Here is a 27,087-nt window from a genome sequence, read left to right as displayed (position 1 = left end):
ACAAATAGCTTTGCATCTGTGTAGGTGCAAGTCAGGTGTTGGTGTCAAATGAGTTATGAAAATATTTTGGGAAATGAGGACCTGTACCTTCCTCTGCTAGAGGAAAAGAGACTCAGGAGCCATATCTCAGTAACTCCATGGCAACACAGGGTTCTTTGTCCTTAAAATTGCATCCTACCTTGTCTTCCTTCCACCAAAGAAAACTAGACAAAAAAGGTCAGAATTGGACTTGTTATTCATACATCTGCATTGATTTAAATACATTACATACAATTTCTACAGTGCATTAGAACAGTACAGAGGCAGCAGCACTCTACAGCCCAGCCTCTACTCCCTGACACTGGGAGACAGGGCCTGTGGCTGGCAGAGGGCCGGGCGGTTCCTCGAGTGCCACCCAGAAGCCTGCCCCGGCACTCTGGGCCCTAGCTCTCCCAAAGTCCACATTCAAGGCAACCTGAGTACAGGCTTCAAGGAGAACGGATGTGGGCCAGGAAAGGATGCCCCATACTCTTTGGCCTGCCAGGACTGGGACCAGCTCCCTCTTACATTGGACCCAATTTCCTTCTCATCCCAGAGCTGGTCTGCCTGAGGACAATGTGCAGATCTGCTCGGTGAGGGAAGCACCGGGCTCTTTAGACTGCTCAGGCTCTCTCAACACCCAGGTGGGGGCTTCACAAACACGTTTGCACACAGATGTCTGGAGAGTTAAACACACCTGGGTCCCCTCCGGCCTCTGGGAGCCCTGCTGCTCCCATGTTCTCGCAAAAATGATCCCGAAGGCCAAAGTCGGGGTCGGCTCAATGGGATTGTCAGGGCTGGGGCCGGCGGGGAGCTGTGCCTTGTCCACAGGGCATGCGTACCCAGCTCCAGAGACTTCCTGTCAGCAGGGTGGAAGCCTAGGATAAGCTGGCTCCTGGGGGCTGGACTGGAAGGGGCCCAGCCTGGCGCAGCTGACGAGAGAGCTGCACATCTCCTGCATGGTGGGAGCTAGGCAAGCAGAGGGAACACAGCCATAGTCCTTGCTCCCTTTCTTTGGTTGTTCTTCAAACCTTTGAGATAGTTTCTTTCCAAAGCTGATTGACCAATCGCAGGACGCCGGAAACTTGAAACGTCCAGTAGCACAGGGCTGCCCCACAGCCACGGGTGGCACCCTCTTTACTCCCCCCTGAGGCCATTCTTTGCTTTGGTGTAGAAAGGGCTCGGACAGCTGGTAAGGGGGACAGCTGAGGGAAGAGAGACATGGAAGCAAGAAGATGCACACTGGATTGGGCAGCCACCAGGGGGCAGTGTGAAGGCCTCTCTCCTTAGGGCCCTGCCTTTCCCAAGAAGCCGTGGAAAAACTGGCCTGGAACAAGAAGTGGGGGAGCAAAGTGAAGCTGCCAACCAGGAGGCGGAACACCAGTCCTGTTACCTCCAGCAAGCAACAGTGGTAGCGGAAAAAGAAGTCCAAGGACCTAATATCCTGTCCTCTTATGTGCTGAGACCCACCCCAGAACCCTCATCGAGAGCCACTCCAGAACCCAGAACTGAAGCACTAACTCAAGAGTTGAGAACAAAACATCTAAAACAACAGGAACAAATTAGCAGACTGGGAGAGTTTACCTTTGGCTACGGCCAAGGACTAAGGAAGCAAGGCTCGGATAAGTTCACCCATAGACCATTATAGTTCCCAGCATATACCCAGGTGGTATGGATCACATTTGCATGCTGGGGAGTCAACTTCCTCCCTCCTGCCTTTGCCTGAGTGACAAGCAACCTACAGGCCTAGACTAGAGGGGTTGGGTCCCCAGCAGGGAAGGGAGCAGAGGTGATCTATACCATCACTGTAAAACTGCTGGGAGTTCTAGAGCAAAAGTCTCCCCACTGTGAGAATCGTGTCTGGAGTCAGCCTGTTGCACCAGTGGGAGGAGAAGGGGAAGAAGACTTGGCAGAAAACCAAAAGGAAGTGTGGCTTCTGTCTGTCCCAGCACTGCGAGTCACCTAGCTGCCTTGGTCCGTGGGGGTAAGGAACTGTGAGACACCTGGATGTCTGGGCCCATGCAAATTTAGGTCTGGATCAGAGGTTTTCTGCTATAAGAGGTTCTGGGATTCTGCCTGGGTTTTATATTTAAATTTGTATTTGTTTTTTTCTGATGCAGAATATAATGAGGAATAGCTACAGAGCAGGGTGTCAGGAAGGGAAGGGAGTTTCCCAGCCTTCCCCCAGGAGATGCTGGAAGGGAGATGCTCCTTCCCGGGCACCTGGACTACTTGCACGGAGCGCCAGCCCCCCTACGCCAGCTCTCAGAAGGGCCCAACAGCACACACTGTCCTTCTGATTGTGCTTCTCCCTGTGCTTGGGAAAGCTCCGAGGGGGTGGTGAGCAGACAGGGAGGGCTCTTAAGGGCACTGATCTCTGCCGGCTTCTCTGGCTCTTCCTGTAACCTGCTCCCCAGGCTTTCTCCCAGGTCAAGTCTCAGACAATGTGCCTTTGTCTGCCTCTGGGGCTACCACCATGAAAAGAAGGGCTTCCGACTCTGAAAGCTCTGTGTGTAGGACTCGCTAGCAGATCGCTGGTGGGAACGGGCCGTCTCGACAATCACAGGTGGCATCTGGACGAGGTGCAGGGGACTCTTGTTGTCTTTCAGGGCCTGGGTCAGATTTAGGATCTGCAGTGGGAAAAATGAGATCAGTGAGGGCAAAGCCTAGGCATTCTGGTCTGCCTCTGAAGGGAGACCTGCAGATAGAGTGCTCCTATGAATCAAAACAAAAATAAACAATCCACTAATGGAAAATTGTACCAACAGGCTATTTACTAAAGTAAGAATATAAGTGGGCAATATACAGAAAATGGAAACCTCTCTACTCGCTGAAAAAAAACAAATACCTCCTATTTTTTTGCCCTTCTAGTTAGTAAAGATACAGAAGACGACGACGACTCAGCTGGGGAGAGTTCAGAGACGTGGCTGTGGGACTGGATCGTGGGACAGTTTTTCAGAAAGGCAAGTGGAACATAAAGGCTTAAAAGTGAACAGGCCCTCTGACTCAGCAACTCCATTGTTAAGGACTAAGGGAACAATCGCTGACATGCACAAAACACTTAGTTTCAATCAACACAGTGCAGTATTGTTTGTAACAGTGAAAATGATATAAATACCTGAGTATGGGATCAGCTAATAACTTAAGGGATTAGAAACAAGCAGTTAAAAAATATATTCTCTTGGCATGGAAAACGGATCACAAAGTCTTAGATGGAAAAGAAAGGAGATAAGGAACCAGTATTATAGTGTGACTCCACCTTTATTTTCTTATCTACTTATCTACAGAGAAAAAAAGTCTGGAAGTTGGCAGTGATTATCTCTGGGTCAAGGAAGGTGACCTAGAGATAGGGTGATTTTTGTTTATCCTTATTTTCTGATTTTCCTACAAAGACCATGTATTAAACAAAAAAAAGCCATTTCAGTTGAATTGTCCCTTTCATGCTGTCTTTTCATCTTTTTTTTAAATAAAACTTTTACTTTGGAATAATTTTATACTTACCGAAAAGTTACAAAGATAGTACAGACAGTTTCTATGTACCATTTACCCAATTTCTCCTAATTTTATCATCTTATATAACAGTGGTACATTTACCAAAACTAGGAAATCAACATTGGAACATTAGTATTAACCACACTCCAGGCTTAATTCGGATTTCATTAGCTTTTCCAGTACTGTTCTTTTTCTGTTCCAAGATGCCACAGTGCATTCAGCTCCTTTCCAGTTTTTGTCTGTATTTTACATGTATTTCAGATATGTGTCCAAAGGAACACATTTTCTTCCCCTTGTCAAAATCACAGTCACCACCATTTATCGTCTCTGGTAGGACAGTACAAAAGCTGAAGTTGTCCTATGACAGCCTTCTTTAAACCACTGGATGTTGAAGATTTTCACAGCCAGGCCAGACACATGGGAGGGGAAGCTAGGCGGCACCCCCATATCACACAGGCCTCAAGCCATAAATATCCTTGGCCTACAAGTGCTGCCCCAAAAGAGGCAGAGATTCACCTGGAACAGAGGTCAGAAGTGAGAAGTTGATCCTACCAGTAATTAATTTCATTTTTACTTCATTGTTTAGGTATTGCCAGCACCCTACACTGCTTAGAAGAGCCTTGAGTACAAGATCAGGCCAGAGAACTAAAAGGAGCTTCAAATGGAATCAGTGAATTGTGCAGGAGACCTGCCCAACTTAAGAGACAGGAGTTCACACCTGCCCTGGCTGGGTCTCCCTGTGCTTTCTTTGGTTCTTCGGGTTAAAAGCCACCTTTCCAGCATGTTTAAAATGGGGTAAAATGTCAAACTGTCTACAACTTACTTTCAAAAGATTTGGCCAAAAACAAACAAAATCTATCTATCTACGGAGAGAGACAAATTATATAGATACATTAAAGAGAGAAATTATATAGATATATAGAGATAGATACTATTCAGATAGATAATATTTAGAGAAATAAGATAAAGCAAACGTGGCTAACTAAATGTAACAATTGGTGAAGTCTAGAAGACCCCACTCATTCTTTCAATTTTACTGAGGTTTGAAGTGTTTCAAATTAAAAAGTTGAAGAAAAATTTATAGCAGGCACATAATGCCAAAAAAAGAAATACTGTCTTTGAAAATGTTATCTAAAGAAGCTTTCCCTCAGACTCTGCATTCTTTATCTAACTCCTGGTTAGAAGTCTTTATGGTGAGGAACAACTTTTATCCCCCAACTCCATCTCTCTGGGGGTTCCTCATTCTTCACCTTTGACTCTGGGCCATTGTACAGCCCACTCTGTGATTACAGCTCAGGTAGGTAGAAGGTGGTGCCTTCCTTTCACCTGCATGCTAGGAGGAGGAGCTGGACGCTCACGGAACCTCATGGTTTCAGAGGGAGGCACTCTAGGTTGTAAGATGCCACAGGCCCTCAAAGGACATTAAGAGCACAAGTTGGAAAGAAAGCTAAGATTGCACTCTCTCAATCCACGCCCCCACCCTGCCTTTTGCTACTCTAGATAATGGTCCGAATTAAATATCATGAGAGGAAGATTGCTATGATGTTGGCAGGAGACTGGAGTTGGGAAGGGAGTAGAGAAGAAACTACAATAGGGACAGAGGTACAGCCTACATAAACTTGAGAAGTTTGTTCCTTTATGCTGAGTTCCATAATACCAGACTACATCACGTGGCTTTTAAGGTTTCTACAAATTCTGCCAGCCTAACTGGGCCCTTACATTATTTGGGAAATGTAGGAAGACCATGTTATGGTATTCAGGCAGCTATAATAACTGCAGCTCTTAAAACCCGTCTGTCCCATATCTAGAGAAGATGGGCTTGGTAAGCTCAAGAGTTGCTCTCACCAGAAGCCTTTTGCTAAATGGAAGAAAGAGGTAAATGTATAATTATGACCGAGAACACCCTCTTGTCCTTCAAAGATGTGAGAAGCTGTATACAAAGTCATAATCAAAATAGCTAACCCATATTGAGTACTTCAGTACACCAGCACTACTCCAACTGTTTTCAATGATTTATCTCATAATAACCCAACGAGGTAGGTGCTGTTATTAATCCCATGTTACAGATGGAGAAACTAAAAGAAGGAGAGATTAAGTAACTCAACCAAGACCTCATAGCTAGTAAATGGCAGAGCCAGGATTCAAACCAGGCACTCTGACCAGTTTGTGCCCTAACCACTAAGCCATCCCAGCTATCTTTAAGACTTCAAAGTGATAAGCAGAATGTCAGTGTCCTACAGAGTTTTTAGACAATTTTCAAGCTATTCTTTACTATGCTTTGGAAGGTCAACAACACCCTGGGGGTTTCCTTGATTCTCTATGAAGGTGAAGTGGAGAAAAAAGAAATAATATGGCTTGTAACTATAACAACAAAAATTATAACCATGACCAGCATCTGAGTGCTTACCATGTGCCAGGCATTGTTTTTACTAAACACTTGATACACATTATCTTATGTAATCCTCTGGCCAACTATGCAAAGTATGATTACTGTCCCATTTTATAAAGAAGAAAGCAGAGACTTCCTGCCCAAGGCCATAATGCTGGGAATGGTGAAGCAGCAGTCTGACTCCGGAGCCTAGCTCTTAACCACCAAGGCACATGGCTGCCTTGCACAACTTGAGGACACAGACCATCAGGTAAATTTACCAATGAACTATCCAGCAAGGGGCACAGAGCTAAGCACATAGTAAGTGCTTCACCAAGCACCAGATACCACGGAAGAGGTGGGAGATTTGGGATGGCTACCTTTCCCCCTCAGGTGTTAACAGAGAGTTACAAATATGTATGGCATAGACTAAAATGGGTTTAAAATACAAGCTTTACACATTTACTCAACATGAGCATAAAACCCTCTCAGAGAGATCCCAGGGATGACACCAGGAGGATGTCCCAGGCTTACCTGTCCCCGCATGACAGCAATCTGCTTATGGAACTGGCCCCTATCGAATCCAGGATCTTTCTGCAAAAGAAGGGCAGAAGGAGATGGAACCTGCATGAATCCCTCAGAAGAACCCGTTTTCCTCCCCCAGTTAGAAACTTTCTAATAAAGAGAACCTACATGAAGCTTCAGAGACTTAGTGAAATTAACCACCACCCCAAGAACTCCCTGTTTCACAGATGGGGAAATAGAGAACAAGTAACTATTTTGTCCTCAGTCTCTTTATTAATGCTAGAGAACTCCAGGTGCTAGTGCTCCATTTGAAAATGAGAGCTCTGCAGATACACTGCAGCCACATGACACAAAGGACACAAACCAGTGTGATTCATCACAGCTGCCAATTTTTTTCAAACCAACTCAAACCAGGTCTTGCTGTCCACAGGGGGGAATCTTGCTCTTCATTGGCTAACACAAGCCAGAAGGGTGTTTCCATTCTCTTTGGGCTTGTATCAGGACCAATTAGAAAAACCACTGGAATTCTTTCTTCTATATGGTTATAAGGCTGAGGTTCCCAGGGCTAACCTTGAAGAGTTCATATAGGTCCTCCTCCAAGTCCTTGACGAAGTTAGGGTCTGATATCTTTGGAAGAATCAGATCTTTGATCTCCTGAGAGAATGGGACTTTTGCCTGGGGCAACCAGGCCCAGTAAAAAGGATCTGAAAAGAGGAAAAGTCAAAAGCAAAGCTGGTGTTGAAAAAATCCCTGCCCATCTATGTCCTCCACCTATCAGAGCACTGGCAAAAGTAGGATACTGCTCTTATTTGAAACACAACAGAAAATGGAAGTTATAGGGGGGCTTCCCTGGTGGCGCAGTGGTTGAGAGCCCGTCTGCCGATGCAGGGGACACGAGTTCGTGCCCCAGTCCGGGAAGATCCCACATGCCACGGAGCGGCTAGGCCCGTGAGCCATGGCCACTGAGCCTGTGTGCCCGGAGCCTGTGCTCCGCAACGGGAGAGGCCACGACGGTGAGAGGCCCGCGTACCGCAAAAAAAAAAAAAAAAAAAAAAGTTATAGGGGCTGTTAACCCTAAAGGTTACACAGTAAGTGGAGAAACTGGGCTTCAAACCCAGGTCTGCCTAATCCCTGAGCCTGTGCACTTTCCCAGACATTATATGACTTTCCAAGATGTAAGCCTATCTAGAAGCAATTACTTGCCACCGAAACACTGAGATGCTCCTTCTGAAAAGACAGACAAGTACTGCAAAGGGACTAGTGACCCTCTACTTGTATCTTTCCCTTTCTAAAGGTTTCTCAGTTATAATGGAGCAGGGGCTGGCTTCTAGAATGTCAACATGGAAGACAGAACACTGACAGCAGCTTGTATTTAGAAACACAAATAGAATAAATTATGATAAGACAGTCCTCAGAAAGAATAAGAAAAATGCAAAGCAGAGATGCGAAAACTCAACTCTGTGCTTCAAATGGGAATAATGTAAGGTAAAAATTATAATAGCTTACATTATGGAGTAGTTGCCATGTGCCAGCCATTGTGCTCAAGTGCATGAGCTGCATTATTTCATTAATTCTTAGAACAATCCTGTGATAGAGGAATTATTATCTTCATTGCACACATAAGAAAACTGAGACTGAGCAAGAAAAGAGCCAGACCACAGTGGTCTTGAGACTTACACGCCCTCCAGGAGTCAGGATGTTTCAGGGGGAAAGCCAGCCCATTGTCTATGGCAGCCACCTTGATAACAGGCTCCTTCACCACCACCCAGTCTGTGTCCTGAAGAGCAAAGGAAGATTAAATATTTATTGAGTCCCACCTGCCCCAGGCCCTTTAAAGTAGTAGCAAAGCATCCCATCTCAACCTCCTCAGGCATCAGTTCTTACTCAACCTCTGAACTGGTTTCCATATTGTTACCTGACTTAATACATTCATGGCACTTTGATTTGGCTAATTCAAGCTTCCCGGAGTCCCTTTCTTATCTTAGAAAAGCTGCCCTTCCCCAAGAGTTGCCACAGTCCTTGGTAACATGGGAAATGACAATAACAAAAGATAACTATAAGCCATTCCTCCTAGGGAAAGGCAGTGAGAATCCTGCGAGTATAAAAAAAAAGAAAGAAAAGTCAATTATCAGTCAGCCAAGGTCCTTTGGTGTGGACCTTGACTCAGATGCCACTTCAGTGGTGGTGACCACATTTTCTAGTAAGATAACAGAACCATGGAAGATAACAGCTGGCTGCTCTTGCATAAGGGAGTCTGTTCCCCTGCTTCAGTGATACATTAAAAGGAAAAGGACAAGAGCTGAATGCAGAGAGAGCGGAGCAGACTGCCTGTGACAGCAGCCCATGTCAGACATTCCCATGACTGTCTACTTGGCTCTATGTTCAGGTTAACTAGTGCCACCACAGGAATAGGGCATGTGGGTCCAGGATACCTGCATCAGAATCCTCTGGGATACCTTATTTAAGGTGTGAAATCCTCAGTTTTACCCCAGACCTAATGGAGGAAAGGCTTATACTTATCTTACGGAAAAACCCGAGTGAACTTTTTGGCCAACCCAATAAAATCTGTACTTTTTTTTTTGGCCACTCTGCACAGTGTGTAGTATCTTAGTTGCCCAACCAGGGAGTGAACCCGCACCACTTGTACTGGAAGCACAGAGTCCTAACCACTGGACCGCCAGGGAAGTCCCCTGAATCTGTACTATTTTTAGTAAGCTCTTCAGGTGATTCTGATGTACAGAATTTGAGAACCACTATTACAAAAGGAAGTAAAAACACTATGAGGATGTGTTAACTAATCTTATCGTGGTAAACATTTTGCAATATATACATCAAATCATCACACTGTACATCTTAAACTTGCACAATATTATATGTCAATCATATCTCAGTAAAGCTGGAAGAAAAAAAAAACACTATAAAGAATAAAAGCCAACCTCACTCTCCTTCTCCAGGTAGCCCTCCTGCTAATTTTTTTAAAAGTGCAGATTGAACAGGGATGGGGAAGTGTGGTGGAGTATAAAAGCAATGAGAGGGTAAAGAAAGTTGCAGGAAGCAGCTTTTTCTAAACTGATGTTCTGTGGTATTGTATTCTTGTAAGAAAAGTATTCCATGGTCAAAAGGTTTAGAAATCACTGAGCCAAACAAAATCACACAGAGGCACTAACGCACTATTTCTCAGACCTGTACTGTGCTACTATGCAATGTGAATCTCCAAAAAAGGCACAAAGTATGTAATATGTTCCAAACTTATTTGTACTTTTCTTCATTCTATCCCTATCATTATTCCTTAAAAAACAAATTGAGAAAAGCTCTCAATTTATTCTTTTAAGAATTTATTCTTAAAAAACAAATTGAGAAAAGCTCTTCCAAATATTAACCTATCAATTTTAAAGACATGTGCTATCCTGATTCCTCTGAACTTATGTGACCTAAATATCACCCCACTACATGCTTTCATATTATGCATATACTACACCTCATCCTCTCCTTCAAGATATAGATCAACCACTTACCCGAGAGCTAGCACTATCCATTGGACAGTCATATTTAATCAGCCAGTTGTCATTGCCTCGATCTGTGAACAGAAATATGAAGTTAGTAGAAAAAACTGGGGTGATTTTCACTTTCAGCAATGATGAACTAGATACTCTGGACACTTGGGGACCAATCATCCTACTAAGAACAACTACAAAAAACAGATAAAATATTTTTATTCTTATTTATTTATTTATTGGCCATGCCACATGGGATCTCAGTTCCCTGAACAGGGATTGAACCCACTCCCCCTGCAGTGGAAGCGTGGAGTCTTAACCACTGGACCGCCAGGTAAGTCCCTGGATAAAATATTTTTAAATCTCTTGAAGGCACTGGAGATTTTATAAGACCCTTAAGAGTTAAAGTGTCATGATCTGGGAGAAAAAGGTAATCCAGAGAGGGGAGTCCAGCATTCGTGACTTCTTTTCTCTTACAGCACCTGCTGATTTGGGAAGAGGTGGCTGTGAGGTAGAACAGTGTTCTAATAGCACTGGGGACCTAGGAAGACAAAGTTGTAGCCTGATGATGGATAAGGTGGGGGAACCCTGATAAATCATCCATGCTTTTGGTTGAAACCTGAAAGGCTACAACCCTGGAAGTAAGCAGAATTTCCCAGCAATACCTGAAGTTAAAGTGATCCTGGGTTGCTGATGACCCTAGCTGCTTGCCAAAAGCAAACATCTCCTTCCAGACAGGATTTATACCAACATCTTAGGCCTCCAAATGTTTCTATAATTTCTGATATACGATATCTGACAATTAAAAATAATGAGGTATACAAAGAGACAACATGACACAAATAAAAACAAGAAAAACAAAAGAAAATTAAAACCAAATCTACAGGGGCCCCAAATAATGAACATAGAGACTCTGAAATGTTCAAGGTAAAATCCTTAATATGTTTAAGAAGATAAAAGGTAAAACTAAGAACATCAGCAGAAAACAGGAATCTATGAAAAGAATCAAATAAAAATTCAAAAAATGAAAAATACAGTTAACAAAATTAAGAACTCAGTAGATAAGTTTAATAGCAGATTGTGCAAAAGAAAGTAGTGATTTAAAAGACAGACCACAAGAAATAAATCAGAATAAAGCACCCAGGAAAAAAAGATATATACATGAATGTATACCTAACAACATATAATTTGGAGTCCCAGAAGGAATAGAGAGAAAAATAGGCAGAAGTAATATTTAAAGAGACAATAGCTGAGAATTTTCCAAAAGTGACAAAACATATCAAACTATAGATTCAAGGAAGCCTGTATATACAAAGGAAAATATACCTAGGTATATCACAGTAAAAATGTTGAAAACCAAACACAGAGTAAATCTCAAAAAGATCTAGAGAAAAAGACAGATTACATTCGAAAAGGCAACAGTAATATGGACAACTTACTTCTCCACAGAAACCGTGGGAGCAAGAAGATAATGGAATTTTTTTTAAATACTGCTAAAAGAAAATAATTGCCAATCCCAAATTCTATACCCAGCAAAAATATTCCTCAAAAATGAAGCTGAAATAAAGATATTTTCAGACATCAAAAAATAGGAAATTAATCACCAGCAGACTAATAAATAATAAAAGTCATACATGAAAAACCCACAGCAAACATCATACTCAGTGGTGAAGAGACCAAAAGCTCTTCTTCTAAGATCCTGAACAAAGCAAAAATGCCCACTTTTACCATTTCTATTCAACATAGTACTGACAGACCAGAGCATTATGCAAGAAAAAGAAATAAAAGGCATCCAAACTCCAAATAAAAAGGTAAAATTATCTCTGTTTGTAGATGATATGATCTTATATGTAGAAAATCCTAAAGATTCCACAAAAAACTGTTAGAACCAATAAATAAACTCAGCAAAAGTATCAGGATACCAAGTCGACCGCAAAAATCAGTTGCATTTCTATTCAGTAACAATGAACAATCCAAAAAAGGAAATTAAGAAACAAATCCAGGGACTTCCCTGGTAGCGCAGTGGTTAAGAATCTGCCTGCCAATGCAGGGGACACAGGTTCAAGCCCTGGTCCGGGAAGATCCCACATGCTGCAGAGCAACTAAGCCTGTGCACCACAACTACTGAGCCTGTGCTCTAGAGCCCGCGAGCCACAACTAGCAAGCCCACGCACCGCAACTACTGAAGCCTGCACGCCTAGAGCCTGTGCTCTGCAACTAGAGGAGCCGCTGCAATGAAAAGGCCACATACCGCAATGAAGAATAGCCCCCACTTGCCACAACTAGAGAAAGCCTGTGTGCAGCAATGAAGACCCAATGCAGCCAAAAATAAAAACAGAGAAAAAAGACTCTGTGCTCCCAGTGCAGGGGGCCCAGGTTCGATCTCTGGTCAGGGAACTAGATCCTGCACGCTGCAGCTAAAAGATCCCGCATGCCGCAACAAAGATCCCATGTGCCACAACTAAGAGCAGCAAAGATCTCATGTGCCACAACTAAGACCCAGAGCAGCCAAATAAATAAATAATTATTTTAAAAACGAAAGAAAGGAAGAAATCCATTTACAATAGCATCAAAAAGAATAAAATACTTAGACATTAGTTTACCAAGGAGGTGAAAGACTTGCATAATGAACACTACAAAACATTGCTGAAAGAAATTAAAGACATAAATAAATGGAAAGACACCCCACGTTAATAGAATGGAAGACTTAATATTGTTAAGACATCAATACTACTTGAAGTGAAGCAACCTAGAAATTTAATGCAATTCTATAAAAATCCCAATGATCTTTTTTGCAGAAATAGAAAAGCTCACCCTAAAATTCATATTGAATCTCAAGGGACCCCAAATAGCCAAAACAATCCAGAAAAGGATCAAAGTTGGAGGACTCACATTTCCTCCAAAACTTTCAAACTTACTACAAAACTTACTACGAAGCTATAGCAATCAAAACAGTGTGGTACTGGCATAAAGACAGACCAATGGACTAGAACAGAGACTCTAGAAATAAACCTTTGCATTTATGATCAAACAATTTTTGACAAGGATAGGAAGACCATTCAATAGGGAAAAGACCGTATTTTCAACAAATGGTGCTGGGAAAACTGGATATCTATATACACAAGAACGAAGTTGGATCCTTACCTAACACCATATACAAAAATTAACTCGAAATGGATCCATGACCTAAATCTAAGACCTAAAACTATAAAATTCATAGAAGAAAACAGAGGGCAAAGCTTCATGACCTTCGATTTGGCAGTGATTTCTTAGATATGACACAAAAGGCATAGATTAAAAAAAGGAAAAAAAATACTTCATGAAAAATTTTCAATTAATTGCATCAAAAGACACTATCAACAGAATAAAAAGGCAACCCACAGAATGGGAAGAAATAGTTGCAAGTCATGTATCTGATAAGGGATTAATATCCAGAATATATAAAGAACTCCTACAACTCAACGAAAATAAAACAACCCGATTCAAAGATGCGCAAAGGACTTGAACAGACATTTCTCCAAAGAAGAAATGCAAATGGCCAAAAAGCACATGAAAAGATGTTCAAGATCACTAATCATTAGGGAAATGCAAATCAAAACTACAATGAGATACCACCTCATACCTATTAGGATGGCTACTATCAAAAAAACAGAAAATAACAGGTGATGGTGAAGATGTGGACAAATTGGAACTCTTGTGCACTGCTGATGGGAATGTAAAATGGTGCACCTGCTATGGAAAACAGTACGGCGGTTCCTAAAAAAATTCTCAACATAGAATTACCATATGATACAGCAATTCCACTTCTGGGTATACACTCAAAAGAACAGAAAGCAGGGTTTCAAAGATATTTGTACACCCACGTTCATAGCAGAATTATTCACAATAGCTAAAACGTGGAAGCAACCACGAAGCAAGTTTCTGTAGACAGATTAATGGATGAGTGAAATGTGGTATATACACACAATGGACTAGTATTCAGCCTTAAAAAGGAAAGAAATTCTGACATAGCCTACAATATGGATGAACTTTGAGGACATTATGCTAAGTGAATAAGCCAGCCAGAGAATGAAAATGCTGTATAAGTCCACCTAGATGAGGTATTTAAAGACAAAACTGTCAAGTGATAGGCCAGGCTACCATGAATGACTAGAGATCAAGGATAAGAGGACTCTTCGTGTTGCTTTGGGAGAGCCAAAGTGTCTTCTGTCTGGGACCGGGAAAGAGGCAAAGATAAAACGTAAATACTCACCACTCCTGATAACTACACATGATGTGCCTGAACAAGGCTTGTCTAGGAAAAGTATTTTCAAGACCCTCTCCAAATGTGCATAACCCTTATGTCTTAGACTAAACTCATCCTGATAGGGTACTCTGATACTAAGCTCTGCAAGCCTCCAGGCCTCCCCCGTGCCTCATCACAGTCTGGCACAGGGCACAGGACCACCCACAGCTGCTCACCAGTGTTGCGGATGATGTAATCCAGCACCACCAACCGCTCAAACTGTAGCAGTAGTTGCCGGTTAGTGTTCTCAGGGAGAGGTTCTGCTTCAAAACGACGTAGCCAGTAGTCTGCATCTTTGTACCCTTCAACAAAGAGCTGGAATGAACCAACCTGCAACCAAAAAGGAAGAATAAAGGTATTTCCCTACAGCCCAAGTGCAAAGATCCCAGGAGTAAGCCAGGTACCCACTAAGGCCCTGTGGAGTTTATATCAGGAAAGGGTTGTGACAGTAATTGCTCATCCAAATTCAAGAAGCCCAGCTAAATGGTCCAGAGGAGTAAAGTGAGAAAGTTAGGGTCTCTTTGGAGAATTATTCCTCAAACCTTAGGCCCTTAACAGAAATGAGCAAGACAGAAGCCTCCCGGCAGACTACTCAAGAGTCCGTAGGTAAGTCTGTTGACACCTTGCTTCATCACTTGGATGATTATGCCACTATAAATCATCACCTTTGGTAAGCCACCTAGGCGCAGTCTATACCTTTGGCGGTAGCCCGATGCGGTTAAACCGCTGCCCAACTTTTGGCACTTTTTCCAGCGCAAGCCGCTTGCCCCTGGACTTCACTCGGTCAATGGCACTGTAGTTGAAGGTCTCACTGGCCAGGTATACTACCTAGAGTGGAAATAGAAGAGACACCTAGGTTAGAGTCAAATTTAAGGAACTATACCACTATGGCAGAGAATAGCTAGATGTTCACCAATACTGTTCCTCTTCCGCACATAGAAGGAATGCATTTCTCAGCCTTTCTAGCTGCTGAGTATATGACTAGTTCAGGCCAAGAGAATGTTGACAAAGTGATGTATGCCCACTACTTCCAGGCCTGGCCCCCAAAATCTCCCATGATCTTTAGCTCATGTTCCCCAATCTGTGCCGCTGGAAATGAAGGGCTCTGAGATGGCAAAACCACATCATGGAAAGATCCCAGATCTCTTGCCGCCATCTGGAGTGACATGGGATCTAGGAGAGCTGCCTAACTGGCATGGGTCTTGATGTGAGCAAGAAATAAACTCCTACTGTGTTAAACCACTGCAATTCAGGGGTTGTTACAGCAGCTAGCATGAATTACCCTGACCACTACAGCTACCTCCTGGGTTAGGAGAAGATGGCCCAGTGCCTAGTTTCTCTCCAAATAAAAACAAATTGCAATTTACTCTATACCCTTTTATTTCCTGTTGAATTCTGTACCATGTACAATTATTTACATTCAAAAATTAAACAAATATTAAAATTGGTTTTAATTTTTAGTGAGTTGCTATATATTTACATAGACTGTATCTAGAATATTACACAAGAAACTAGTAATAACAGCTGCCTCTGAGGAAGGAAACCAAGTGGCTGGAAGACAGGGGTGGGAGAGAGGCTGAATTACTCTTCTTTGTTTACTCTACTGTAATTTTTGCACTAGATGCATGCATTACCTATTCAAAAAAAATTTTAGGCCACCAATATTACAATTGATTGTCAAACTGCAGTGATATCACTGCAATCCATAATCCATATGTGTGTCCATTATCACACTTATCACACTGTCTCGTGATTATCCATTTGTATATCTAACTTGTTTCTTAAGACTAAAGAAATGTGGGGTGGATGAGAACATCTTATTTACATTAGCATCCCTAGTACCTAACACAGTGCCTGGCACATGCTCATTTATTAAGTGAATGAATGAATGAGTTACGAGCTTCTTTCAGAGATAGCTATAAGTGAGTTTTACCATATAAATACCTAAAATCAAATTTATAAGAAAATTCTTTCTTTTCCTAAGCCTTGCAAAATTCATTACAAATAACTAATTATTTTGCCCCCGAAATCTCAGAGACAGCATAAAATAATTCCCTTCCTCCCATCCATCCATCCATCCATCCATCCATCCAGTTTTAACAGAGTACCTAAAACGGATGTGCAAAGTACTGTAGGTTAGCACTCTCTGCCTTACAAATCTGGAAACACAGGCACAGGAATAAAGGGGAAAAAAGGCTTTCCTAAGACTACCTTGCCAGTTTCCATGGTGAAAACACTGGCTCTCAAGCCATAAACCACCCTTTCCCCCCATGAGATTTATTTTCGATCAATTTTTGTAACAAACCACTCTTTCCCTATGACTAATGAAACTATCACAACCTGAAACCTTGCAGCAACAGAGAGCAGAGATAGCGATCGAGTGAGAATTACAGCCTTACTGTTTGAAGCTCCATCTCAACATGAGCCCCGTTTCCATAGTGACAGATGCTCTGATCAACTGGATAGAATCCTGTCACAAGGGTGGGGACGGAGGGAGGGGAGAGATTTCCTCTTACTATTGTTCAACAGCTGTAATGTAAAGCTTGCAAATATATGTGGGTATTTTTGGCTTGTTTGTTTTGTTTTAGCATTATTTACTTATTTATTTATTTATTTATTTATTTTTGGCTGCATTGGGTCTTCCTTGCTGTGCATGGACTTTCTCTAGTTGCGTTGAGCGTGGGCTACTCTTCATTGTGGTGCATGGGATTCTCAGTGCAGTGGCTTCTCTTGTTGTGGTTTCTCTTGCTGCGGAGCACGGGCTCTAGGAGAGCAGGCTTCAGTAGTTGTGGTGCACATGCTCAATAGTTGTAGCTTGCAGGCTCTAGAGCGCAGGCTCAGTAGTTGTGGCGCACGGGCTTAGCTGCTCCGCGGCAGGTGGGATCTTCCCGGACCAGGGCTCGAACCTGTGTCCCCTGCATTGGCAGGCAGATTCTTAACCACTGCGCCACCAGGGGAGTCTCACAAATGTATGTTAAGCTTGCAAAGTTCTGTCTCATCTCAGTCTCATGGAAGACAAGTGTTTTTGTTGTTGATTTTTTGATGTAAAGGATCCTCAGGCCTCATTAAGGTTCTCTAACAGGGAAAGAGGAAGCCCAGAGATAAGGAAGAAAGGGATTGTGTGACATTAATGATTAGAATAGTCATAAAAATACCACAGGCGAAGATGTACGGAGTGTTTATACTGTGCCAGCTGCTGGGCTACATGTTCAACATGGATTAACTTGGGCAATCTTCACAGCCACTCTCTAAAGTAGGACCTCTTTACGTCCCTATTTTTATAGTGAGGAGACTAAATGGGCAGGGGATGTGGGGGTGACTTGCCCAAGGGTCACCCAGTAAAGCGCTGCAGCACCAGAATTTGGACTCAAGCCTTCTGATTCTTAGGCACGGCACTCGAGGAGCACAGGCAAAGCAGACAGGCACAGGGCATGGGTGGTCTGCTATTTACCCAGCAAAGAAAGGAAATTACAGTGATGAGATAGAAGCATTTCTAGACTCTAAGAGGGGCCTAGTAGGAGGATTTCAGGTTAGGCAGGAGATCTTAGGAGCTTTAATTATCATACAAGATGTTCAATGTGCCGTTTAACCATACGCACACAGAGAGAACTAAGTATAAAGGGAAGGAATGAGCTGCACAAGGCCAGGCAGTGACTTAGGTGTCAGATGGGAGCTACAAGCCCGGAACTACAATCAAACATTCTCTCCATTGGCCTGAGGTTGGGGGATCTCTGTTACTGTTTTTTCATGGTTTGGTATCTATCCACTGATTCCGCTGGTACTTAAGGAATGCTTACTATAAGTATAGTACTTTGCTAGGTGCTAAGAATGAGAGAAGGAAATTTCAAGAAGTGGTCCCTGATTTCTACAACCTTAACAAATTAGTTGGCTTATTTGAAGTTTGGTGGCAAAGGAGCAGACACATTTAAACATCCACAACAATCACATTTTCTTTTTTTTTTATTATTATTATTTTTTTAATCACATTTTCTTCTAACATACCCTGGGAAAACAGAAAAAGCAGATTTGAAGGGAAGCTCCTGTCTGCTGATCAGGCCCTTTGCCCACAGCCTGCTATCTAAACCGGCAAAGAAAACCTTAAGCAGGGGTTTTTAATCTAGATCCTATGGGTCAAAGGGTGGACTTCAACTTGTCTATGAACCATCCTCCTGAAATTATATGCAATAATTGCAAATATATGTATTTTTTGTGGAAACAAGATTTATAGCTTTTATCAGATTTTCAAAGAGGATTAAGACCCAGAGATACAAAGATGCCCCTGCAGCCTTAAAGCATCAGATCAGAGTTCCACCTTAAATTGTTACTAAATCTCAGGGAGCCACATACTAAATGAGTGACGACGTGTCCTTAGATGTTCATATGCTGACCAGCAGACTTCTTCCCCTCAGAACCCTTGGAAGGTTTCATGAGACACCCTGTAGTACAGAGGTTCTTAACCTAGTGTCAGTAAACCTCCTGAAATTGTATGCAATAAATTCTATATTAAAGCATGTTTTTGAAAGGGGCGAGGGGGCGAGGGGGTGGGGGGCGGGTATGGTCCAGACCCTTCAATAGAACCTCACCTAAGTCTATAACACATACAAGGTATGTACAAATCCATTCTAAGTGTGGAATGTGGAATTGCCTGGATCTGGGAACCCGATTTTGTTATGTTCAGACAAGTACCAGAATTCCATAGCATAAAGATGGGTGAGGAGAATTCCATGTCAGTTCCCTGTAGGTGTTCAGGCCAGACCTTTACTCTAACCCTCAGCCAATCCTAGAGTCCTCCTTGGCATACCTTGCATTAGTGCTTAGCTGACATCAGCTAGTCCATTCTAGACTGTATCTAAATCCTGGAATAGCTCAGAAATCTAACAGAGTAAGCTACAAAAGTAGCTAGGTTTCTAACCAGCTTGGGGTTACCTGGGATCCAAAGACCCAGGGAGCCCATACATGGGCATCAGGTCAGTGAACTTCCTGAAACTGTGTGCAGAAAATTTATGTGTATCCTTCTCAGGATAGCTTTCATCACATGATCAAACCATGAGCTGAAACCCATCACCCCTACCAAAAAAAAGGGCTGAGAACCCTAGACTCAGGGCACAAATAGCCGTCACTGGATCTAGCAGTCCCATTAACACGTAGCAGGGCTTAGGTCCAGGAAAACTCTGGCCAGGCAGTAAGGCTTCCTGGAGACTAACCTTTGTACGGGGTACAATGTTGAGTTCCAGTTTTTGGTCCACCAGGCTGGCCCCTGCCTCTGAGAGATAGCCCTGGTTGAGGACAAGGCAGTCACGGCCAAAGCAGCAGGGACAGCACAGCTTTTGTAGCCACTTGGTCCACTTAGGATTAAGATGCCCATATGGCTCTTCATTCTTGGGTTTGAAAACAGCAATGATTTTCTACAGAGACAAAAGAAAAAGAGGATGTTAGAGGCAAGTTGATTAAAGTAGCTCACAGACCAGGTCAGCAGGAATCTAGAAAGAAATGAGAGGGCATAGGCAGACAATCCCTACGTACAGTTAGACACTGGCTTCTCCCCCAGCTTGTAAGGGGAAGACACCAGCTCACATGAGCAGCTGAGAGACCCCCTGCCAGAAAGGGCTGTGGCCAGAGAAGATGCCAAGTCTGGTATATACGGTACAACAGATTTTAACACCATCAAACCCCAACTTCTAAGGTACACTCATACATGCTGTTGTTCTGCATCAATTATGGAAAGACTCAAAAAAGTATCAGCTGAAAGAAAATTAGTAAGGTCTTATAGAATGAGGTTAAGAAAGTTCTTTCATCAATGGTAGTTTCCTCCATCGGCCTTACTATTCCACACCCACCCCCTCTGCGTGTTAACAAACCTTAAAAAAGTTTAGGAATGACAAACTAAGAAAGTAATGGAAGAGAAAAATCACAGCAGGAAAAAGGATCTGCTACCTGGTTAGAATGGGGTTCTTTTAAGTAATTCTGATAGGCAAGAGATCAGGACATGAGAGGCCACAAAGATTAAGATCCATCTTCTCTAGCAGACAGTAACTTAATCCTCAAAGATCCTTGGACCTATGGGATGCTGCTGCAATCTAGAAACTAAGGCCTTCCCTCCTGAAGGTTTCTTCCCCAAGCCAGTCAGCCCTCTGAGGTTGTTTTATATTTATGTCATTCCTTCCAGTCCCCAAGCTGGTACTTTCAAAGGAAGAAAAGTAAAGTAAATATGCTATTCAAGTGATTCATCTTTATATCATATGACTCTCCCTCTCCCCTCACCCCACAGCCAACTCAAGCTAGTCTAGGTCATAAGTCATTTTCCTGTGGGTGTCACTTCCTGAATCGCTGGTCACAGCAAAAAACATAAATCCACCTGCCTGCATTAAGCACTCATATTAGGAATTGGCTAGGCACATGTCTGAAACAATAACTCGTCAATCTTGAGGACAGTCCCTTCAAGAAGCCTTGCAAGGATTTGAGAGGGCAAGAGAAATACAGAACTTTCCTCCTCCAAAAGAATCAATTTATTCTTAATGATAAACAAACTTACTTATTCACCAGAAAAAGTCAAATGCATATATTCATATTATTAGTCTTCAGAATTACATTCTTATCTAAAGTGGCTAGGAAGAGGCCTATTTTAGCAATCTTCCTCTCTGTCTCTGTACCCCTGGAACCCTGGGCTCTGAATCACACAGGAGCAGTAGTAAGTGGCTTACCATACAGAGAATGACTGATGACTCCAATGTAACTCTCTGGAACCTGGGCAGTGAAACCACAGTACAACTTGAGGCCCACCCCAGAACCCACCAGTCAGTTCAACTGAGGCACAATGTGGAGTTCTGCAAGCTGGTCCCCAATGAGAGGGAAACCAAGACATTCCTACTATTAGTGAGGCTGAAAAATAACAGGGCTGAGGCTTAAATACTTCCACTTAAAGAAAGCAGAACTTGGGAATTCCCTGGCAATCCAGGGGTTAGGGCTCTGCACTTCCACTGCAGGGGGCACAGGTCTGATCCCTGGTCGGGAAACTAAGGTCCCGAAAGCCACACGGTGCAGCCTGCAGCCGGGGGAAAAAAAAAAAAAAGAAAGAAAAGAAAAGAAAGCAGAACTTGAAGGCCACCATTGCAGCCAAGCATCTTTTATAGACTGACCTCTCAAATTTCTCAATTTCCTTCCACCATAAGGAGAATCAGAAAGCACTTTGTTGACTCTAAAAGCATTAGTAATCGTGGTTCTCTCAGTATTACAAGGGTTTCATTAAATAATAATGCCTGGAATGGACAAATAGGGGAATGGCAGGCTGGGAAGGATGGAGGAACAGAAGGACATTCAGACAAAAGGGGAGACAAGTGCCTTTCAGGACTAAGCATTGCCTCAGTTCCATTCAATTCTGCCAACATTTCCTCAGTACCTAGTTCTTATAAGACAGTGCATCAGCACTCTGTGGGTTTCCTAGATAGACACATAAAGCAGCCCCTGGCCTAATTTCCAAAGCTAATGCTAACGTCAAATAATCAACTGTGTTACAGAACACTCAAGAATATTCTCCTAATTCATAGAAAACAAACTCTAAAGCCACCCACCAATATTTGGTTGAGAAAGAAAATAACTACTGCCTAACGTTTCACCAACCTTTCTCTTCTTTAATATACTTTCAATTCCTTTATCACATTTAGGAGAAAGCTTCAGTTTGATGCCAATATTTTAAAAACACCCTCCCTTAACACCCACTTACTAAAACCCCTTTTAATAAAGGGGTTAAGGTGCAGGTAGCTCAAGTCGCAGCAATCCATGAACTTGGGGATAAAAACAGCACGGCACAAGGAAGCAAGGGGCCACTCACTGGCTGGTGCCAGACCCACAACCAGTTCCTGAAACCTGGAACCCAAAAGGGTTTCCTATATCTATGCAGCAGCCCCACGGAGGAGTGTACTATGCTGTGCTAAAATCTAACACAGTTCAAGCACATCACTCATACTATGCAGTGAAATATGCAAAAATAACGCATAATAAACAGGGGTTTTTTTAAGTTTGGTAAACACAAAGTGGACGGTTCTCAAACTTTTTGGTTTCAAGGTCCCTTCAAACTCTTAAAAACTATTAAAGACCCCAAAAGCTTTTATATACACGGGTAAAATCTATATTTGCTGTACTAGAAATTAAAACTAAAATGTTAAAACTATTTATTAATTTACCTAATCATAAAAATAAGCCTATTACATGTTAACATAAGTGACATGTTTTTATGAAAAATAACTATATTTTAAAAAACATTTAGTGAGAAGACTGGCATTGTTTTACATTTTGCAAATCTCTAATGTTTGGCTCAATAAAAGACAACTATATTCTCACATCTTCTTTAAAATTCAATCTGTTTCAATATCATACATCATGTGACCTCTGGAAATCTCTGCTGTACACTCATAAGGAAATGAGAGTGAAAAAGGCAAGTCTGTATTCTGTAGAGGTTGGATGCAAACAGCATTCTTTGACTTAGCTATTTAGGTAGAGAAGGCTTATTTACATGTTAACTTTTACAAAAGAGAGGGATGGACTACTCCAAATATATGAGACTCTGAAAGAAGATGGGATCTAAGTAGAATGTAACAAAAGAGATTCAGCCTGTATTTATTTTCCTATCCACTGCCATCGACCCAACCTGCCTCATCCATTACAACTTGCAGCCTGGGACAGCTCCCTATAACAGATGGCAGTTGATGCTTAAAAATCTCCAGAACTACACCTATATATGGTATACAAACATGACTGTGTCTTAACATTTTAGTAATCAATAAGTTACTCTGTTTGAGATCTTTATTCTTTATTTGGCTATTAGTGTCATTCTCAACTGAATGTTAGGACATCAAAATTTCCTGGAGGGCACAGGTGGTTAGAAGAAACACATTCAATATTACAACATAATTTTATATTTGAAAAATGGAAAATAATACTGTACTGTTTTCATGACAAACTCTTGGTGAATAAAGTATTTTTAAAAGGTTGAAAATTACTGATACAAGGCCAAGCTCCTAGAACATGTGAGCAGTACCTGTAGAATTGTGTCGCAAACACCTATGAGCATTATCTAATGAATTACTATTCTCAATATGAAAGGATCATCTCAGAATTATACTACTTTTGCTTTATTCAGTGCCACGTATCCAAGAAAGCCTAATCCAGAGGTCAGTGGGCATGTAACTTAAAAACGAAACAAAACACTCTGAACTCCTGCTAAGCACCAGGAATTAGGCCAGGGGCTTTCATGTGTGGTACCTCATTTACTCCTCCCAATAAACTAGTCAATCACATGCTGTTCTATGTTTTAGCAACATGAACACCTAGAATTACTAGCCTCTCAAAACAGAAAATTCTCAAAAAATACTTTCGTAGATGATTGAGCATGAGACCTGAAGCACAAGGATGTATGTAGATGAGGAGGGTAATATGAGCACTCTACCATGACTCCTGATCCAGCATTTTCCATCTTACTGTTCCAGGTCCCTTACTTGCTCATCCTGAGGAAGGAACCACCCTACAATGGGAAATGGAATCAGGGCTGTTATCTTTAAGAACCTTTCAGACTATCCAGCTCCAAAGTACCTGTGGCAGAAACTGCTGGTTCCCCCAATCTCTGTTCCCTCTTCTTCCTTGGACACAGGTCCCTGATTTTTAGCTGGGCAAAATAAAGACTACAGTTCCCAGCCACTACTGCAGCTAAGTTCTGGACGATGGGATGTAAGGAGAAGAGTCTGGTGCAACTTCTAGGAAACGTCCTACAGGGAAAGGGCATCCTCTCCCTCTTCCTCTCCCTCTCCTTCTTCCAACTGGCTGAAAAGCAGGCAAGATGTCTGCAGTTTGAGCAGCCATCTTGGATCACAAAGTGGAAGCCACATGCTAGGGATGGCTGACCAGCCGGACGGTCGGATGCATATTGTTCATACCGCGTCCATGACAAAGGAAAATGCCATCCCAGCTCTGAGCAGTCTGTAGACTTCTTTTAGGAGAGTCAAATATACTTTTAGTCAAGTTATTATTATTTTAAATTTTCTGTCACACACAGCCAAATTTAGTCTTAACCAATATGGTAGCTGAAGAGAGAAACCAGAGATTCAGATGACTAACTCTGAGGCAGCAGGACATAGTAGTTAGGAGCATGAACGCTGGAGCCAGTCTGCCTGGGTCTGAATCCTGCCTCCTACTTAATAGCTGTGACACCCTGGGCAAATTAGGTATACTGTGTGCCTCAGTGTCATCATCTGTGGGGGCAATAATAGTACCTACCTCTGAAGGTGTTATGAGTATTAAGTGAATTATTATTTGTAAAGCATTTTAAATAGTACCTGGCATACAGTAAATGCTATCTACGTATTTTTAAATAAAATAGTTAAACACATTTGCAGCAAGGCCAAAGATGACAAAACTAACTACAGTGAGTCTATGCTCCAGTATAACCCACCATAGCAGTTAAGAAGTGATCCTCTGCTCTGAACCACATTTTCCTCAGTGTGAACAGGATGGTTACACTAATAAGTTTTATCCAGTCATATGTGTCTTGACTTCCCCTCTAAGAAAGGACAGTGGCCAGGAAATTTGAGTGACTAAGATCCTGCAAATCAGCAAGAAGCATACCCATAGTGTGTCATTCTCTGTGGCCTATGTACTGAGGTGGTAGTACTTTACCTGCCAGGTAGAATTGAGAGATCATATTACTCCCACCTGTCAGAGCACCAGAACACTTCTCTGCTGACCTGACACACTTCCAGTGTTACAGTGGAGCTGTAACAGTGTCATGAAAGAAAAACAAAAACCTTCCTCCTGCTTCTATACCTAACAAAGATAATCTTAGCCCATTCTTATATCAGCCAACAAGCAAACAACTACAAAATAAAATAAAATCCATTCATATCTTAGATCTCACTCTGGTTCCTAAATAAAAAAGATGAAAACATCTTGCTAACATTTAAACTTCAGGACACCCACCTTTCTTTTCTTCTACAAGTGATGGTTCCTGTTTGAGCTTTCGATTTAACTCACTGCTGCCTTATTTGAAAGACTTACTCCTCTCAAAGCTTTCCCCCGTCTCAGTTTATGTTAACTGATTTGATGGCAGAATTGCTCTCTGGTTCTTGGTGATAATTCAGGGACAACAACATCTGGGAGAATTAACTGAATCCTTCAATGAACCTGACCAAGAGCTACAAGTCACAGTCCATCCTGGCCACTCAGCACTCCTGCCAAAAGAACACACCACCCATCTCAAGAGTTCACACAAGAGAGATGCAGAGAAAATGTGAGGGAGCTCTGATACCCATCATTTTAATAAGCATAACAATAATACATTTTCCCAATAAACCATTCTGGTCCATCTGAGAACTTTAACAGGGAAGATTTGATTTTTTTTTTTGACTCATTGATATTCCAAAGATAACTCTAGTTTGATCTAAATGCCTTAAATTCTCCTATGGTTATCAAAAGAATAAAGGTCACTTTTCAGCCGCCCTGGTCACTCCATGCCCCATCCCATCCCCCTTTAAACACATACAAGGGGCAAAATAAAGGTCAAACAAACATTCCGTCTTTGTTAAAAAAGCAAACTGCTGACAGTCCTGGGTGAGAAATGAAAGTAAAAAGTAGCTGACAGTCCCATGTTTCTCAAACTTCACATTCTAAACTGAGGAGCCACAAGAAGGATTTGAACAATTTCCCAGAAGTGAGCAATAACCAGGACAAATGAAACTGATGAGTCCACCCACTCTTACAACAAACGTCTGCCAATAAGGGGCCTGGGTTGGTGGCAGGAGACGTCCTCACAACAGAGAAGGCTGGGAATGAACCCTCAGAGCCCCTGATGGGTCACCCGTCCTCCTCAATGAACAGCGACAACACTGGTTCAGTCCAAAAAGAGAGGACGGGCTCAAAGCTCAAAACAGTACGTCAGTGGCCGAATAAGGAACCTACTAGAAAGCAGCATCTCCCCGCGCGTCTCTGTCCAGAGGCCGACTGCCCCATCACACCGCTGGGCCCCTCGCCTGTATCTGGTCAATTTCCTCTTTTCATTCTCCGCTCACTCTTCCCCTACCAAATAAGTTCTGATTTATTTCTTCATTCCGGACAGCTTATCCGTCTCCAGTCCTCAGTAGAATTCCAAAATCCTGCCAAGGGGCTCTGCACTGTTAAGTTTCTCCCTTTCTTAGCCTTTCAAACCCCCGTTCTCCCTCTGGCTGTGCGAACCCTCAAACTTCCCCGGACAGGCCCACCCTCCCCGATGCCGGCGGTCGCGGTCCCCAGCCCGCTCTCACCCCCTGAGGGTCCTTGACGAAGTAGCTTCCGCTGGAGCCCTGGTAGATGCGCTCGGGAAAGATGCAACGCTCGATGGCCACCTCGGCCTGCCGCACCACCGCCTCGAACTCGGGGTCCTCTGGGAACTCGTTCCGCTCGCGGTGGGCCTGCGCGGCGTGCGCGGCCGCCGCGGCCTGGGCGGCCAGGGCTTGGGCCTGCGCCGCCACGGTTTGGGTTTGACACTGGGCCGCCGCGCCCCGGGCCCGATCCAGCAGTGGCTGCCGCTCCCGGTCGTGGCCTGGCGAGCCCTGCGGAGAGGGGGCCGGGCCGGCCACCGCCGCCACGCGGACCGCGCCCCCCGGCACCTGCGGAAAGTGAGCGGCCGAGGCGGACGGAAAGGTGTAGTCCGGAGGTTGGGCCCGCTCAGGGGACACGAGTGGACTAGTCTCGTCCATCCCTCAGGCCGCGGGCTCCAGGACCCGGTGCGCTTCACACAGCTGAGATCCCGGCTGGGACCAATCCGCGAAACCCCCAACCCTCCCCGGGCCAACCAGGTCCCGACGCCTCTTTGGCCCCGCCCCTACCTTCCCTGTTTACTTGGCGACGAGTAGACACGACCCCTCGCGGGCGAACGGTAGCCA

At 43.1% G+C, this 27,087-nt stretch overlaps 1 protein-coding gene across 1 annotated transcript; it reads right to left on the bottom strand.

The window, feature by feature from the left end:
* Positions 1-212: 212 nt before the first annotated feature.
* Positions 213-26,991, bottom strand: PI4K2A (phosphatidylinositol 4-kinase type 2 alpha). Its single transcript, XM_032609035.1, has 9 exons — positions 26,467-26,991; positions 19,387-19,587; positions 14,879-15,010; positions 14,359-14,512; positions 9,919-9,980; positions 8,081-8,180; positions 6,974-7,107; positions 6,413-6,472; positions 213-2,648 (listed from the first exon to the last, which is right to left on the bottom strand). The coding sequence occupies exons 1-9, from the start codon at positions 26,899-26,901 to the stop codon at positions 2,487-2,489; spliced, it is 1,440 nt and encodes a 479-aa protein (XP_032464926.1). The 5' UTR covers positions 26,902-26,991; the 3' UTR covers positions 213-2,486.
* Between the last annotated feature and the right edge of the window lie 96 nt (positions 26,992-27,087).

This window comes from Phocoena sinus, chromosome 16 (genome assembly GCF_008692025.1).
Source record: "Phocoena sinus isolate mPhoSin1 chromosome 16, mPhoSin1.pri, whole genome shotgun sequence".
NCBI lineage: Eukaryota > Metazoa > Chordata > Mammalia > Artiodactyla > Phocoenidae > Phocoena > Phocoena sinus.
This window is presented reverse-complemented; position numbering and strand designations above follow the sequence as displayed.